General features: G+C 52.6%; 1 protein-coding gene across 1 annotated transcript; it reads right to left on the bottom strand.

The window, feature by feature from the left end:
• Positions 1 to 35: 35 nt before the first annotated feature.
• FOXP3 (forkhead box P3) lies at positions 36 to 15,894 on the bottom strand. Its single transcript, XM_019019749.3, has 13 exons — positions 15,867 to 15,894; positions 14,078 to 15,717; positions 7,696 to 7,927; positions 7,064 to 7,168; positions 6,827 to 6,965; positions 6,325 to 6,412; positions 6,151 to 6,255; positions 5,147 to 5,234; positions 4,861 to 4,941; positions 3,354 to 3,504; positions 2,563 to 2,639; positions 1,101 to 1,202; positions 36 to 920 (listed from the first exon to the last, which is right to left on the bottom strand). The coding sequence occupies exons 3-13, from the start codon at positions 7,903 to 7,905 to the stop codon at positions 771 to 773; spliced, it is 1,296 nt and encodes a 431-aa protein (XP_018875294.1). The 5' UTR covers positions 7,906 to 7,927; positions 14,078 to 15,717; positions 15,867 to 15,894; the 3' UTR covers positions 36 to 770.
• Between the last annotated feature and the right edge of the window lie 1,896 nt (positions 15,895 to 17,790).

Consider the following 17,790-nt stretch of genomic DNA (forward strand, 5'->3'; position numbering starts at 1 on the left):
AGGTGAGTGGCAGGGGAGACACGGGGTATTTTTGGCAAGTCAGTGTGTGTGGCTGTGTGTGTCTGCACGGGACTCAAGAGACCCACTGGGGGGCTGTGCGTGTGCATATGCGTGAGATACACAGGTGAATTCTAACAGGCTGTGTGTGTGAGCGAGCATGTGTTGGGACCTCAGATCCTGAGGATACTGACGCTGCTTCTGTGTAGGCCTCTGGGCACACCCCTGTGTGACAGTGCCCCTGTGGGCCCTGAGGCTGGCTGTGGGTACGTGCCTTGGGGTGTGTGGGTTGTCAGGGCTGTGCTTTTGTGTGATTGTGTGATGATGCAGCTTTGAGGTTGTTTGAGTGTACTGAGGCAGGCTCTCTGTGTTTTGGGGTTTGTGTTGAGTGAGGGACAGGATTGTGACATTTTGTGCATCTGTGTGACTTTTCCAGCCCTGAAGTAATCTGTGCGAGCAGCTGAGGCAGGCTGTGTGTGGCTGGTTGTGAAGGCTCTGTTTGGCTGCAGGGCTCGACTGGGGGGTGTGTCTGGGGCGGAGGTGGGGGCTGGGGCCAGGACCGGGGCCCCTCTGAGCAGCCTTGGGGCAAAGGATATGATGGGGGAGGGGGTGGCTGCCAGTGGGGGAACAGGGGCCCTGGCAGGCTAGACAGTGGAAACCTCACTTCTTGGTCCCTGTGGGCACATCCAGGGCCTGTCATCCCTGCCCCCACCACCTCTGCCTCCCACCAGTTTGGCCCCTGTTCGTCCATCCTCCTTTCCTTGATCTTGAGGTCAGGGGCCAGGTGTAGGGTTGGAACACCTGCTGGGCCTCTGGCTCCGTTTCTTGCGGAACTCCAGCTCATCCACGGTCCACACAGCCCCCTTCTCACTCTCCACCCGCACAAAGCACTTGTGCAGACTCAGGTTGTGGCGGATGGCGTTCTGTGGAAGGCCGGGGACAGGGAGCAGGTGGGCGTCAACCTCTGAGGCCAGCAGCCACCACCAACAACCCACATCCCGTTCCTCCCCAGTGTGCCTATGAGCCCAGACCCAGGCCTGCCCACTTTGAGCTGCGATGGCACTTGAGGCCATCCCAGCCACGGCCACCTCAGAGGAGCTCACCTTCCAGGTGGCAGGATGGTTTCTGAAGAAGGCAAACATGCGTGTGAACCAGTGGTAGATCTCATTGAGTGTCCGCTGCTTCTCTGGAGCCTCCAGGATGGCCTGGAAGTTGGGGGGTGGGGTAAGGGGCACGTTCCCCAAAGTTAGGGTTTAGAGGGGCTATGACCTACCCCGAGCCATCTGACATGGGGGCGGAATTGTAGGGGCAGGTAATCAGGGACAGGACTAGATGTGGGGTGAAGCATGGGGTCAAAGATGGGGTTAGAAAAGGGGTGAAGTGTCGGGTCGGGCAGGGTTAGATGGGTGTGGGTATGGTTATTCTGGGATTAGGTAAGGGATCAGGACTGAGGTTGGGAGTGGGGTCTTGTTCAGGGCTAGGGCTGAAGTGAGGTGAAAGGTCTGGGATGGAGTTGGAGTTGGGGTTCTCTGTGGAGGTGACATTTCAGGGTTGGGGAAGGTGAAGGGTCAGAAGTGGGGTCAAGGATTTGGAAGGGGTAAAGGGCCAGGCCAACTTAAGGGTCAGGGAAGGGGTGGGTTAAGAGTCAGGCTGGGGTGGACTCAGGTGGGGGGTCTAGGGGTGAGGGATGGGATGACTTGGCTTTAGGTCAGAAGCCAGAGATGGTTTGAATTATCGAGTATCTTACATGTCAGGGACATGGTTAGGTGGTTAGGCTCAGGGCAAGGATGAGGTTAGTTGTGGGGTTCGGTGTGGAGTGAGGCTGAGGGTCAGGGAATTTGATCAGTTTGGATTCAGGAATGGGATTACAGAGTCAGCGATGATGATTGCAGTGAGGCTATCAGTCAGGATGGGGCTAGGTCAGGGTTTCAGTTCAGAGACAGTCGGGGAATATCTGGTATCATGTAGGGGTGAGGTTCAGGTTTGGGATTAGGTGTGGCGCTAGGATGAAGGTTCTGAGAAGGCACTGGGGAGGCTGAGATGAAGGAGTTGGGATGGGGTGATGAAGTTAAGGATCAGATGGGTGTAACAAGGAAAGGTTGGGAATGGTGCCCAGTTGGGGGTGTATTGACATACTGGGGTACGTTGGGGCCAGGGAAGGAGATGGGGTTGGGTTGGCATAAAGGCTGGGGAAGGAGTTAGAGTAAGAGCTGGGGTACGTTTAGGGCAAGGTGCAGAGATGGGGTTAGCTTTAGGCTATTTTATGGGTCCAGGAGAGGGTTAGGTATGGGGCTGAGGTGTACATCTGGAAAGGGGTAGGTTTAGGGTCAGAATTTGGCATGCTCTGGCCTGGATGGTGGTTTAGGTTTGGATTCGCGGACAGGTTTGGGGTGAAGCCAGCATGAGGGGTCACATTTGAGGCACGGCTTGGGGATCCTTGGGGCTGGGGCTTGGGAATGGAGGAACCCACTCTGAGGGTACTCAGAGGGAGACAGGAGTTTGGGAGGCAGGTCCCCCACCCCATCTTTGTCTTCCTCCTCCTTGGGGCCGAGCTGCCCTGCTTACCCAGCGGATGAGCGTGGCGTAGGTGAAAGGGGGTCGCATGTTGTGGAACTTGAAGTAGTCCATGTTGTGGAGGAACTCTGTCAGAGGGTGGGGATGAATCAAGCCCCATGCAGGACCTCCTAGCTAGCTCCCTGTCTCCTCCCCGTACAAGGTGAGTCTACAGGCCTGAGATCTCACCGTCAACACCCATGTCCACGGGCACAGGTACTGTTTGCTGAGCACCTGACATAAGTTGTATCATTTATTCTTTGCACCACTTCTGCCAAAGTAGTTCTCCCCGAGGTTGAAAAGAAGCGGAGTAACTTGCACACCAAAGGATGCAAGAGGTTAAATGGCAGAGCCAGGATGACAGTCAAGGTCTCTGATCCCTGCTAAGCCCACAGGCCAGGCCTGGTGGAGAGCAGTGGATAGGTGAGCTTGGGCGAATCCACCCCGATTTTCCTTGGTCAGGGGAGGAAAGGAGGTGCTCCTGCAATTACTTAGCAGGGTCCCTCCCTTCTGATGGCCGAATATAGTAGCTGGAGTCCAGAGTGGGTGAGGCATGGCCCCAATCCCCAAGGGAGTCAGGGCTAGGGGCCCGACACTCGAGACCATATGGGGGGCTTTCAGGCCACGGACATCCTGAAAGGAAGCTTTTGTGAGCGGATGCATTTTCCCAAAGGCTGAGTGGCGGCAGCTGCGGTGGTGGTGGTGGTGGGAAGTGGCAGCATGGAGCTCCTTTGCACCCTCCACCCAGAGCCTGTCAGGATTAGGAGCTTGGGGGCACCGTGTAGTGCAAGGACCATTCTTACCTGGGAATGTGCTGTTTCCATGGCTACCCCACAGGTGCCTCCGGACAGCAAACAGGCTGTCAGGGGCCTCCCGGGGGCCAGACCAGGCTGGGACGACAGGGCCTTGGCTGCCAGCAGCTACGATGCAGCAGGAGCCCTTGTCGGATGATGCCTGGGGGAGGGGGAGAGGCTGGTGACCCAGAGGCTTAAACTTCCCACTTTTTACTTTTTATTTTATGTTTTTTATTTTTTTTGATACTGAGTCTTGCTCTGTCACCCAGGCTGGAGTGCAGTGGTGCAATCTCGGCTCACTGCAACCCCCACCTCCCAGATTCAAGCAAGTCTTCTGCCTCAGCCTCCCGAGTAGCTGGGACTACAGGTGCCCGTCACTACGCCTAGCTAATTTTTGTATTTTTGGTAGAGATGGGGTTTCACCATGTTAGCCAGGCTGGTCTCGAACTCCTGACCTCATGTGATCCACCCGCTTCAGCCTCCCAAAGTGCTGGGATTACAGGCATGAGCCACTGCGCCTGGCTCCACTTTATTTTTAAATCAGTGTTTTTCAAAGCAAGGACGCCCTCTTCTAAATTCCAGTCTGAGGTGGAATCCCACAAAACAGCATGAGCCGTATTTATTAGAGCGCAGGTGTGGATGTCGTATGTGGCCACTGATGCTGGGACCATGAACTGGGGTTGAATAGGGCTCTTTACCACCCAACCGTGACCTTGGGAAAGTCACCTAAACCCCCCTGGCCTCAATATTCCTCATCTGTACATTCGCATCATGAGAAATAAATTACCACCAGCAAAGCGCTCAGAAACAGTGCCTGGCCTCCAGGGCTGGCTTCACGGGCGTGTGACCTATGTGGTTATGTGGCACCCTGTGCTTTGTTTAATGCTCTGTGGTCGCCATCTTGAAATCTGAACAAGGGGCCCTGCAGGTTACATAGCTGGTCCTGCTGGCACACAGCCTGCATCTGGCAAGTCTGGCTATTCGCATTTGCTTTAACAACTCAGGATCACAGTGTTTGGGGATCTTAGAGTCAGAGGGTTTTTTTTTTTTTCTTGAGACGGAGTCTTGATCTGTCGCCTAGGCTGGAGTGCAGTGGTATGATCTCGGCTCACTGCAACCTCCGCCTCCCAGGTTCAAGCAATTCTCTGCCTCAGCCTCCCGAGTAGTTGGGACTACAGACACCTGCCACCACGCCTGGCTAATTTTTTGTACTTTTAGTAGAGACAGGGTTTCACCATCTTGGCGAGGCTGGTCTTGAACTCCTGACCTCGTGATCCACCCGCCTTGGCCTCCCAAAGTGCTGGGATTACAGGCGTGAGCCACCACGCCCAGCCGGGGTCAGAGGGTTTGTAAGTAGAGGGGGACAGATTTCCAGGTCTGGGCATGTTTGGAGCTGGGGACAGGGGCCCCTAGCTCTCAGGACCTGAATGTGAGGTTAGGTTCCCTGCACCCTGCAGACCTCCTCCCTGCCCCCCAGCAGTCTGAGTCTGCCACCACCAGTCCTGGGGTCGCTCACCACAGATGAAGCCTTGGTCAGTGCCATTTTCCCAGCCAGGTGGGCCTGCATGGCACTCAGCTTCTCCTTCTCCAGCACCAGCTGTGAAATGGCACAAACATGAGGGCTCAGCCTGGCCCTTCTCTGCCACATCTTTGCCCAGGCTACGGTCTTCCCTGGGAGTGCCCGCTCCTCTTCCTTCCTTTATACCAGCCCTCGTCCCAGGTGAACTTGGTTTCTGGCACATGGTGGACAGAAGGTTTTGCACACTATCCCTATCCCTTACCCTCCACCGCCCTGGCATTACCTGCTGCTCCAGAGACTGTACCATCTCTCTCTGGAGGAGACATTGTGCCCTGCCCTTCTCATCCAGAAGATGGTCCGCCTGGCAGTGCCTAAGTAGGGAGAAGATTCCATGCAGGTGACCACGACAGGCCTGGTCTGGCTCAATGCTCTGAATGGGGAGGGCCCAGACCCTCTGGGAGTTCTCTCCTCTGAGCCCCAGCTCCCCTCCCCTCTCTACCTCAGTCTCCCTCTCACACCCCTCGTTCCCTTAACACATGCCACTCAGCACCTACTGCATGTCAGGACTGAACTCACCACTTGAGCCTGGCCAGAGTGCTGGAGATAATGTTGGAAGTGTGGTGAGCTGAGAATGGGCCAGGGAGGTGAGAGTGGGCAAAGCATTCTGGGTGGAGGGACGGCCTGTGCAAAGGCCTGGCTGCAAGGAGGACAGGACATGTGGGGTTGCTGTTAAGGGTTGTGTGTAGTGTGGTGTGTATTTGTGTGTGTGTGTGTGTGAGAGAGAGAGAGAGAGAGAGAGAGAGAGAGACATATGGGGGGACTGAGGGGAGGCAGCAGCAGCCATCTAGAGGAGCTAGAACTTTGGGGACAGTGGAATAAGGCTGGCATGTTGGCATGAGGAGTAGCAGGGCAAAGCAGTTAGGAGTGCAGATTCTAGAGCTTGGCTACATGGGTTCAAATCCCAGCTCTGTCACTCAGGAACTGGGAGATTTTGATCAAGACACTTAACCTCTTTGGCCTCAGTCTCCTTGTCTGTAAAATGGGGGTAAATAACAGCACAAACATTTCTTATTATACATACGAGAAAACTGAGGTCGAGAGAAGCTAAGTAATTTGTCCAAGGTCACACAGCCAGTCAGGGATGGAGCTGGGATTTGAACCCACAGTCTCAGAGTTTAGCTCTTGCATCTTACTACTTATTGGGATGAAGCCTGAGCTGAGATCTGCACCCCAGACCTCTCCCCACAAGCCAGGGCCGGTGGACTGGCACAGGCCTGGGCCACTCACTTGAGGAAGTCCTCTGGCTCTTCGAAGACCTTCTCACATCCGGGCCACTTGCAGACACCATTTGCCAGCAGTGGGTAGGAGCTCTGGGGCACAGCCGAAAGGGTGCTGGGGGGACAGAGGGTGTCAGGGGAGGGGATAGGAGGGCGAGGATCCTTCCCAGCCCTGTCCACTGACCTGTCCTTCCTGGGTGCACCAGGATTTGGGAAGGTGCAGAGCAGTGCCGGCTCCCTGGACACCCATTCCAGGCTGGCCACGTTGATCCCTGTGGGTGGGGACAGGGCACCTCTGGAGGCTGTGGGCTGGGCTCTGGAGCTTGGCCCACAAGGCCTCTCATTTTGAGCTTCCCACCCTCCTGAGCCTCGAAAACTCTGACTCCCAGGGGGCTCTGCTGTCCCCAAAGTCCCAGGCTTCTGGCAGAGAAGCTTAAAGACGGCCATTCGCAGGTGCTGACATTTTGACTAGCTTTGTAAAGCTCTGTGGTTTTGTGATTTTGACATTCTGCATCTTTAAGGTTCTGCACCTGATGTTTTTTGGAGGTTGGAGTTTCCAAGCCTCTGAGACCTGACACCTTTGACCCCTAGAGTACTGCAATTCAGAATAGCCTACACTGCTCACAGCCAAGGATCTGGGGACTTGGGGGTTCTGTGAAGCCATGGGGTACGGGCTGAGGTGTTACCAGGTGGGAGGCCAGGCCGGGCCTTGAGGGAGAAGACCCCAGTGGCAGTGGTGGGTGGTGGGAGGCTGATCATGGCTGGGCTCTCCAGGGGGTGCACCTGCAGCACAGGGGTCCGGGCGTGGGCATCCACCGTTGAGAGCTGGGGGGCACATGTGGGCTGTGGTTCAGCCTGACTCGGGGCCCCTCCCCACAGTTCTCCCACCTGCTCCCTCCTCCCTGCCCATTCACCGTCCATACCTGGTGCATGAAATGTGGCCTGTCCTGGAGGAGTGCCTGTAAGTGGGGCAAGGGGCCCAGCCGTGCCCCGGAGGGTGCCACCATGACTAGGGGCAGTGTGGGCAGCTGGGCAGAAAGGCAGGTGGGTGAGAGGCCATCCTGATCCTCACTGTTCTGTGTCTAATTCAAATACTCTGCATTGCAAGCCCACATGGTAGATGCTATGATCATCCCCCTTTTACACGTATGGAAACTGAGGCTCATGGAGATCGAGTAACTTTTTAAAGATCAAACAGCTAATAAGTTGCAGAGCTGGCCTCAGCCCTGTCACCTCACCTACTTGGCCCCAGTCCTCTCCTCTTGTCACATGGGGATGGGGACACATAGCTGTGCTCATGGGACTACAATACGGCCTCCTCCTCTCCTGAGACAGGGATTGGGAGGTCGGGGAGAGCCTCCAATCTCTGAGGCCTGGCAGGTGGGGATTTTCTTGGCCCTGCAACATCTGCATAAGTCACAGACTTGCCTGGGACCCAGAAACCACTTCCTGTGCCCCAGCCAGCCCCCCTCCCGCCCAGTGCCACAGTAAAGGTCGGCACCTGTAGGTCCAGGTACCCCACCCTGCCTGCCCCATCCTGGGCCCAGGCCCTCACCTGCAGCTGCGATGGTGGCATGGGGTTCAAGGAGGAAGAGGAGGCATGGGCCCCGCCTCGAAGATCTCGGCCCTGGAAGGTTCCCCCTGGGGCCCGGGCCCCCAGCAGGTCTGAGGCTTTGGGTGCAGCCCTCCAGCTGGGCGAGGCTCCTGGGGATGGGCCAAGGGCCAAGGAAAGGGCCGAGGGCTTGCCAGTCCTGGGGTTGGGCATCGGGTCCTTGTCCAAGGGCAGGCTGCGTTAGACAATAGGGGAAAGGAGTCACACGTGTGCTAGGGCGGTATGAGATACTCGACCACCTGAACCACGTGGACACTCCTCTGGTCAAAGCAGGCATTGGCTGGGACATGTCCCGAGGGGCCCCATAGTTGCACCCCAGCTCTGGACACACACACACACACACACACCAAGAACACAGGTACATGTACATACCCACACATGCCCCACGTGCAGAGGTCCAGCACCTGGCTTGCCTGCCCACGCTAGCACAGCCCTGGTGTGGATGTGTCCTCTATGAGGGCAATGGTTGTTTCCCCCTCCACTTGAGAGCTGTTTCAAGCCTCAGGCCTCTGGCCCTCCCTGCACCCTGCACAGGCTGTGTTTGCTCATCTTGCCGGAGCTGGTCTCGGACTTTCTCCTGGGAGTCCTATTTTGCCCCAGTGACTAGGCATGGACTCAAAAGATTCATCTGGCTGCTGTGAGTGGGGCTAGTGAGGAGGCTATTGTAACAGTCCTGGCAAGTGATGATGCTGGCACAGAATGGGCTGGTGGCAGTGGAGAAGGTGAGAAGTGGGTAGATTCTGAGACTTAATCTGAAGCTGGATCAGGAGCAGTGCTAGCAGCTTGGATGTAGTGGGCAAGAGGGAGAGTCAAAGTGACATGGGTTTTAGCTTGAGCAGCTGGAAGGACCGAGCTGACATTACCTGAGATGGGGGACATGGCGGGGAGTTGGATTGGGTGCAAAAGTGCAGGTGTGGATAGACATGAAGAGTCTGGCATTAAATATGTGAGTGGAGGAGCTGAGGGGGCAGCTGAATACGGGGGTCTGGATCTCAGGGCAAGGAGGCGAGTCCAGGAGTGTGATCATGCACGGATCCAGCATGGCAAGTGACAGAGAGGAGGAGAGACGGGGTCTCTTGAGCTGGGGCCTGTAGAAGCTTCTCTACCCAGCCCCCATCAGAGTTCACCCCAATTTCTGGCCCTCAAGCCTGGCTCATGCTACACCCCCTGCCTCAAATGCCCACTCCTTCTCCTCTTTCCCTGTCCAAGCCACGCAAGACCTGCTCTTCTATTGTCCTCACCTTGAAAGCCCTCCACAATGGCTCCGGGCCCCCTGCTGAGCCCCAGAACCTTCCACTCCCCGAGGGAAGCACTGGCTTTTCAGGATCCTATAATCCTGGTCTGAGAGGAAGCCAGAGCTGGAAGGGACTGCCCAGCCAACCCCATTATACAGAAGGGGATGCTCAGATGCCGAGTTCCGTAGTCCCATAGCGACTTGAGAACTCCACTTCTTTCTTTAGGAAGTGTTTCTGTGTGCACATTTTATAAACTCTCTGGTGTGTGTGTGTGTGTGTGTGTCTGTGTGTCTGTCTCCATCTCCCCGTTCCACCTCACAGCACTAAGTTGGGCACACAGCTGCTGAGAGCAGCCCGGGGGAGTATAGAAGGGTTCTGGGGGAGTAGTTGCTCCTTCCTTTCTTTGCTGTCACCTCCTGGGGGTGGTTTTCAGAGCTGTGGTGCTGAGGAAGATGAGTGTGAGAATCCAGGTATTAAGTTCTTAGTCTCCTGGGGGCTTAGAACATTACTGCGTGAGAAACAGGAGTGTGGGTCTGTGGAGGCTCCGAACAAGGGCCTGGGAGAGCACTGGTGAGATGAGAAGGTGAGTGAATGAATGAAGCCAGAGATGGGGTGATGCTCCTTCAAGCCAAGGAATAACAAAGATCGCCAGCAACCACCAGAAGCTGGGGGAGAGGCCTGGAGCAGCTTCTCCCTTATGGCCCCCAGAAGGCACCAACCCTGGCAACACCTTGATCTTGGACTCTGGCCTCCAGAACTGTGAGATGATTAATTTCTGTTGCTGAAGCCACTCAGTTGTGGTACTTTGTTATAGCAGCCAGAACAAACTAATACCGATTTCGGTGCAAATGGATGTTTTCCACCACTCTGGCCTGGCCCATGTGGCTGGCCTGCGGTCACTTCTGAAGCTGCCTGGACACTTGGCCAGAGCTAAGAATTCTCCCCAAACACATGTGGGATGGCCTGACTCAGCAAAGCATAGATACATTCTCAGACAGGGACATGGAGATGATCTGTCTGGGGGTAGAGGACCTAGAGGGCCGGGCTGGGCAGCCGGCTTCCTGCACTGTCTGTTGGGACGTCCCTTTCTGACTGGGTTTCTCAGAAGCTGAATGGGGGATGTTTCTGGGACACAGATTATGTTTTCATATCGGGGTCTGCATCTGGGCCCTGTTGTCACAGCCCCCGACTTGCCCAGATTTTTCCGCCATTGACGTCATGGCGGCCGGATGCGCCGGGCTTCATCGACACCACGGAGGAAGAGAAGAGGGCAGATACCCCACCCCACAGGTTTCGTTCCGAGAACTGGCTGCCCTGTCCTGCAGCAGGCTTGGCCCAGGTGGGGTGACATGGGTGCTGGTGGATGTGGTAGGTGATGTCCATCTGGCCACTGTGACAAGCCCCTAGCTCTGAAGACCTGGCCCTTCTTGGGTTGTGGAGAGGACCCAGGTTTGAAGCTCTGAGACTGCCAGGCAGGCTCCACAGATACTGGGACCCCTGGGGTCTTCAAATAGTATAACACCAGGACCTCAGAATCATAGAGCAGCATTTCTTAGATTTAAAGGATCCTAGAATCTCAAAACCACAGACTGTGGGGTCTACGGTCCCAATGTCTCAGTATGTGTAGGCCAGTGTCCCTGGTGTCCAAACTCCTTGGAACCACCTGAAAGTCAGGCAGTTTGCTGCTTCATAGGGCCTCTTGCCTACCAGGCCTGGAAACACAGCCAGCCTCCCTAGGGCCTCAGTCTCCCTGTCCACTCTGGAACAACGTTCCCAAATACATGGCCACTCCACCAGAGATGGCAACAGGGGGAGGAGGAGGTTGAGGCTGGTGTGCCTTTGGTCTGGGCCTCATGGGGGGAGCTGGAAAAGCCTCAGCCTTCGCCAATACAGAGCCCATCATCAGACTCTCTAGAGGGGCCCCACAATCAAGGTTTTTGGGTACCAGCACCAGCTCTTGGGGACACACAGCCTGACTGACTGACATGCCTCCATCATCACCACGCTCTGGCCAACTAGGCCTCCTGACCTATGGAGTCCGGGGCCTCACCTAGCCCAGCTCTTGTGAGGCTGGGCCCCACACTGTGATTGTGGATCGTCCAACCTGTGGGAAGTTGGGGTCCAATGTGTGAGAAGGCAGAAGGGGGAATGGTAGCCCAGGTTCCCCTTCCCCCTTCTGGGTGCTGAGGGGTAAACTGAGGCCTGCAGTTGGGGAGAGAGCCAGAACCAGGGTCCCACCTAGAGTCCTGAGATCTAGGCTTGGATTTCAACTCTGCCGCTGCATTTCGGTGAGGCCCTGAGATCTCTGGTCTTCAATTTGCCCTTCTACACTGAGCACGGAGAGGCGTGGAGTAGACAAGGGCCAGGGCCCTTCTACGCTGTGTCTGGTTAAGTCATTAGGTGTCTGCAGGGCTTCAAGTTGACAAGTGCCCCTCTATCCAGGGGACTGGCTGAGAGATAGGGATACATAGAGACAAAGAGACACACACAAAGAGCGAGCAAGAGAGAACAAGAGATAGTGAGAGACATTGAGAGAAATGGACACATGCATGGAGAGCCAGAGTGCATGTGTGCGAGAGGAGGATTGCCTCAAATAAGAACATTTGCTGGTCTCTGGCTGGTTCAACTGATGCTGCCTGAAATAATCAAGAATAAAGAAGGGCAAGGTGCCAGGGACGCCCATGGCTGGGTATTGAATTGTATTGCAAAGCAACAATCAGCAAAACAGTGTGGTCCTGGTATAAGAACAGATACTGGGGAAGAGAACAGAATAGAAAGCTTGGACATGGACCCACATATGGAGAGAACTGAATTTGTGATGAATGTGGCATTTCAAACTGGAGGACCATGGAGGATGGATTGTTTAACAAATGTGTCTGAGATAATTAGGGAGAAGATAAAGTTATTGAGTGAATAGTCAGTCCATTATCCTAACAACCCCTCCCTGCCCAGTTTGAAATGTCACCATCATCATATACCCTAAAATGCCCAGATCCATTCAAGATATAAGTTTTAACACCTAATGCTGATCTTGGGTTTATTGTGTGTCAGGCCTTGTGCTAAGTATTTACTGTGGTTAAAAATTTTAATCTAAAGAAAGACTCCTGAGGAAGGTACTATTATAATCATTGCAGTACATATGAGGAAATGGAGGTATGGAGAGGTTAAGTGCCTGGCTAAAAATCACACATAGGGCTTGGGGTGACGCTGGGTTTGTCCCAGACAGTCTGGCTCCAGTACCCACACTCTTAACCTCTATAGTAAATGGAAAAAATGAAGCCATAAAAGAGACTAGAAGCCAACATAAGTGAACATTTATCTCATTTTCAAGTAGGAAAGGACTTTCTAAGCACAAAACCAGAGACAGAAGCCACAGAAAAAAAGACTAACCTATTTGACTGTATAAAACCATCATAAGCATCACAAAAAACACCATAAACAAATAGAAAAAAACAAATGATGAATTGGGGAAAATATTTGCTATATATGTAATGGCTGATGAAAGGTTAATAACCATTCCAAATAAAGAGCTGTGGCAAATCAATAAGAGAAAAATAAGATGAACACCCTATTAGGAGTAAGGACATGACCAGACAACCAAAAAAAAAAAAAAAAAAGCACGAATGGCCAATAAATAGTAAAAGTAATCACAAGATGCAAATTTCAACAATGTGATAATGTGTTTTTCTTACCTGTCATGTTGGGAAATAATTAAAACATAATAATACTCACCTAGGGTTAGCTTAAGTAGAGGGAGCATAAAATAGGACAACCTTTTGGAAGGAGAATTTGCAGAGAGGGTCATAAACTTTAAAAATGCACGCCCCCTTTGCCCCAGCAACTCCCTTTTCAGGAATCCAAGGAAGCAGTCAGGGATGTTTATAGAAAAAAACGAGAAACAACCGGAATGTCCAACAATCGGCACTTGGTCAAATCAATCAAAGTTCATGCTGATGTGAGGACAGTCTTGTCCATCATGAAAGATCATGTGTTCAAACAATTTTTAGTAAGCTTCAAAAACACTACTGTTAATTGAATAAAGCAGGAATAAAACCAATATATAGCATGATTCTAATTTGGTTACAGAAATACTAATAGCTAACACTTCGTGAGCACTTACTGTGTGCCAAACGCTGTGCTAAGCCTGCAGAATCGAGCTCACCCCAGCCCTGAACAACCTGTTTGCTTCCTGAATATGGACTCTGGTCACACACATGCAGTCCTGGGGTAGGTCCACACAGCTAAACTACGGTTGACAATGGTGTGAGGTGCTCCCTGCCCCCCCGCCCCAAGGGTCTCCTCTAAAGCGATACAAGCAAAGTTCAGTTAAGTGCTCAGCTTGCCCCGGCACCTTGCAATCCTCCTGCTACCAGGGTGAACAGAACTGATGCTCACTCTCATAAAATGTAAAGGTCCTCGGCGACATTACTATTATTAAACGCCAGCTGTGTACAAAGCTCTAGGCTGGATGCTGGCTGGGAAGGCAGGTGGGGGAAGGCAAGAAAAGAGAGCGGGAGAGATGGAGGAAAGGAGATCGATGGAGTGTGGTCAAGATGGAGGAGACAGAGATAGGGGAGATGGTCAGAGGCCAGGAGAGATGCGGGGAAAGAGAGTCTGAGTGTAGCGACAGACAGATGGTGGGAGAAAGAGAGGCAGAGAAACATGTAAAAGAGCAAGACAGCGTGAGCAGAGAGACAGAGAAGGATGAGAGGCATCAAGAGCTAAGAGACAAAGAGATGAGAGAGATGCAGTTGAAATTTTCAGTTGCACCTGGACAGCATTTCAAGTTGTTCAAAGCTCTGAAATCCATAAAGACTGGCAGCTGACATATTTTAAAAATCCTATCAATCTACGTATCAATTGATGAATTCATTTATTTTTGCCCCTGCCCATGCATTAAGTACTTCACCTTTAAGTCTTCTGCCATTTATTCTATTATTATTTTTTTAAAGACCTTACCTGGCTGGAATCACGGTAGCTGGGTACATCCCACTGTACCAGAGGGCCCCTGACCCCCCCCGCCGTGCCTACCTCCCTGCCATCTCCTCCAATGGGGCCCACATCTGGTAGGGGAGAGCGGGGACACTCACCTTGGTGAAGTGGACTGACAGAAAAGGATCAGCCTGGCTTGTGGGAAACTGTCACGTATCAAAAACAACTTTGCTTTTATACCGAGAAGAAAAACCACGCTGTACGGTGTGGAAGCCGCAGACCTCTCTCTTCTAATAATCCAAATTTTTTTTCGATGAGTGTGTGCGCTGATAATCACGGGGTGGGGGGGGGGTTCTCATAGTTTTTTTTCTCTCTCTCTCTGTGTTTCTCCTTTTCTTGATTATGAGACTTAAACGGAAATTTTGAAATTTTGGGTTTTTTTCTTTGCCCTTTACGAGTCATCTGAAAATATGATTTCTTCCCCTCACCACAGAGGTGAGAGGTATCAATGAGATAATAGGGCTCATGAGAAACCACAGTTTTTAAAACAAAAGTGTATAGAGTTTGAAAAAAAAAAAACAAGGGAAAAGAACTAAAATAAATCACAGGGCCAACCCGAGGCAGGCAGAGACACCATTCTGTGAGTGAGAGGATATTTGAGGGTCTCTGGGGAAAGAAAGAGAATCTGAAGCTCTATGTGTGGATGGGAAATGCCAGGGAAAGAGACAGAATAGGGCTGGGTTCCCAGAGGCCTCGCCCTACTCCAGGCCTCAGTTTCCCTATAGATGGAATTGATATGGTCCCCATTGCTTGAACTACCCAGCGAGGGGAGTTCTGCACCCCCTGCAACACCCCTCCCACAGAGGGTGAGGGGTATGTAAGTTACTTCATGGAGGAGAAAGCGGAGAGCCCACCGTCATCCCCTAAAATTCATGGACTCGAAGAGTCGGAGAATCCCTGGCTCCCAGAATCTACTGACAGCTACTGAATGAGGAAAGAGAGAAAAGTCTCGCCTCATCACATTTTAGGGCTTGAGTGCCCTGACCCAGCCACTGTCCCACTGGGAAGGTCCCTAGCAGGTCCCCAATATTAATGCATCCATCCTCACGATGAACCCCAGAGGCCCACTGGGACCCTGACCCTCTTGTTTCAGGAATATCATGGCCTGATGCTTCTGAGGCCCTCAGCCTTTGGGGTCTTTTACTTCAAAAGGCCCCAGTTTCCAAGGATTTAGGATTCCAAATATCCGCCATCATCTCAGTAGCTGATGTTTATCTTGAATTTTCCATGGGTCAGATACAGTGCTGAACATGTCTCACAAGTGATCATGTTCAATCCTCACCATGGCCCCTTGAGCTCCATCTCATCATTATTGTATTCCTGTTATACAGATGAGGGAAATGGAGGTATAAGTAGTCAAGCAACTTGCCCAAGATCACAGAGCTGGCGAGTGTGGGTCCCGCTTTCTTTGGTGCTGGGCTTTGAAATCCCCAAGCTTTCCTGAACTTGATGTTCTCAGGTTTTAAATTCTAGGATGTGATGGCAGGGAGATCCTGGGATTTGGAGAGTCCTTGGAGACTTGAAGCTTGTGAGGCTTTTAGGTTGTCCAGGAATTGGCGGCTGCATCTCTTGACCTCAGCAGGCACTCTATCCAACCACTGGTCAGCATGGTAGACCAGCCCCCAGGGGCTTCTCCTGACAGGCCATGGTGAAGACTTCCAGCTCCCAGCACCCTGCAAAGCCCAGGGTTCTAGTCGTCCAACATCCACTCCAGCCCTCTACAAGACTGGCTTCAGACCTGGGGAAGAGAAATTGGAAAGGGCTTTTTATTTACATGGTACAAATCTGGTGGCCAAGACCCACCCCTTCACCCCTTTGCCCCCTTTCCTCCCCCAACCTTCTAAGCCCTCATAAAAAGGAGGGCCTCTTTCCTCAACTCAGACTCACCCTTCTGGAAAAGCCCAGAATGGGCCTGATGGCCTGGCTTTGTGAAGACAAGAAAAAAAAAAAAAAAAATAGAAAAAAAAAGACCTTAAAAAAATCAGCCAACAACAATTAAAAAAAAAAAAAAAAACACCCAACCCTCCCTACCATTAGTTCAAAACAAAACTTTCGCTGGTTGAGGCTTCTGAGTTGGTGGGACACATATGAGACCCAAAAATGGCTTGGGTGTGTTGGACAGCCAGGGGAGGCACCAAGGTGGGATGAGGTCCCCTGCTTGGAGGCCTGCAGGGACCCTGTGAACAGCAGGTGTTTAACAGATGTCACGGCATGTGGGAGGGAGCAAGGGAGGGGGTGAGGAGCATACATGTCAGGAAGGAGTCCTGGGGAGCTGATTCTAGTGATGGCCCCAAAGTTAATGACCCCTTGCAGTGATGGTCCTAAGGTTAATGATCCCTTGCACTGATGTTCCCATAGTTAATAACCCCTTGCTCCCTGCAGACTTGGGTCGGAATGTTCCCTACACCTCCTGCGTAATTATAAACCAGGCCAGTTCTATCAGCGGAGGCATTGTTCCCTGCCCCAGCACCTGTCCCCCTCCTGGAAAAGGGGGCTAGTTTTCTCTCTCAGGATCAGAGGTGTGGGCTGCATTCTCCTTATACCTTCCCCAGACCATCTGTCCCTTACTGTCACTCACTCCATGAAAGAGAGTGGCCAGAGATATAGGAGGCAAACGAAGTGAGGGTGGTGGCCGAGAATGTGAGCTGGCCCCTTGGGCAGGCCCAGGGTGTGAGAGGGAAATGCTACGGCTGCTGAAAGCCAAGATCCTTGCAGAATGGGGGCTGGGGTCAGGAGGGCAGAGAGGGGTAGAGGTCGCTACCTCCCCTCTATACTGGACTATATCCTCTCTCATGGAGGGCTTCTCGGGAAGGAGACTGGGAGGGCTGGGAGTTGGGGGTGAGTAGGCAAGATTAAACGGGTCAGGAAAAGTTCCCAGAGACAGGGGCCTCTGACAAAGACTTGAAGGAGATGAGGGAGGGAGCCAGCTAGATATCTGAGGAACTCCAAAGGAAACAGCCAGGGCAAAGGTCCTGAGGTGGGAATGTACCTGATTTGTTCAAGGTCTACAAGGGGGCTGGTGTGGTTAGTGTGGAGAGAGCAAGAAGAGAAGCTGGAGGTGAGGTCAGAAAGGGGACTCGGAGGTTAGACCACGCAGGACCTTGTAGGCCATGGTAAGGACTTTGGCTTCAACGCTGAGTGAGGAGGAAGGCATGACAGGGTTGCAAGCAGAGGAGAAACACAAACCGTGTTAGGATTTAACAGGAAGCCCCTGAATGCTGAGTGTACAATGGGGTCTAGGGCCTGAATGTGGAAGCAGGGGACCAGCAAGGAGCTGGCTACTGCAGTAGTCTAGGTGACTGGTGATAGTGCTGGCAGTGGAGGTGGTGAGAAGAGGATGGATTTGGTAAATATTTTTAATAGACAGCAAAAAGGATTTGTTTAAGACTGAGAGTCTTGGAGCCAGATCGGGACAGACAATGCCCAAACCAGGTGGGCAGGAAGGAGTCCCTGGACTATTTGCCAGCTTGAACTTTTAGGTGAGAAAAAAATAAAGTTCTGTCTTGCTTAAGCCCCCATTATTTTATGATTTTTCTGTTACTTGCAGCTGAACATATTCCTTTCTAACTCATGGACATCCTGGACATGGAGACCTGGGGAGAGGGGCTGCTGGAAGGATCACCTCCCTCCTAGGATGCTGTGAGGTTCTAATGAGATAACAGCATGCTCAGAACCTGGCACTCAGTAGGTGTTCAGTAAATCTTCCCAGGATGGAGAAGGAATGTATGAATGGATGTGTTCAGCGGACAAAAGCTGCAGTTGAGTTCCCACAGAAGGGGAGACCGCAAAGGGAGAGTGAAAGGAATTTACT

Source organism: Gorilla gorilla, chromosome X (assembly GCF_029281585.2).
Source record: "Gorilla gorilla gorilla isolate KB3781 chromosome X, NHGRI_mGorGor1-v2.1_pri, whole genome shotgun sequence".
Taxonomy (NCBI): Eukaryota; Metazoa; Chordata; class Mammalia; order Primates; family Hominidae; genus Gorilla; species Gorilla gorilla.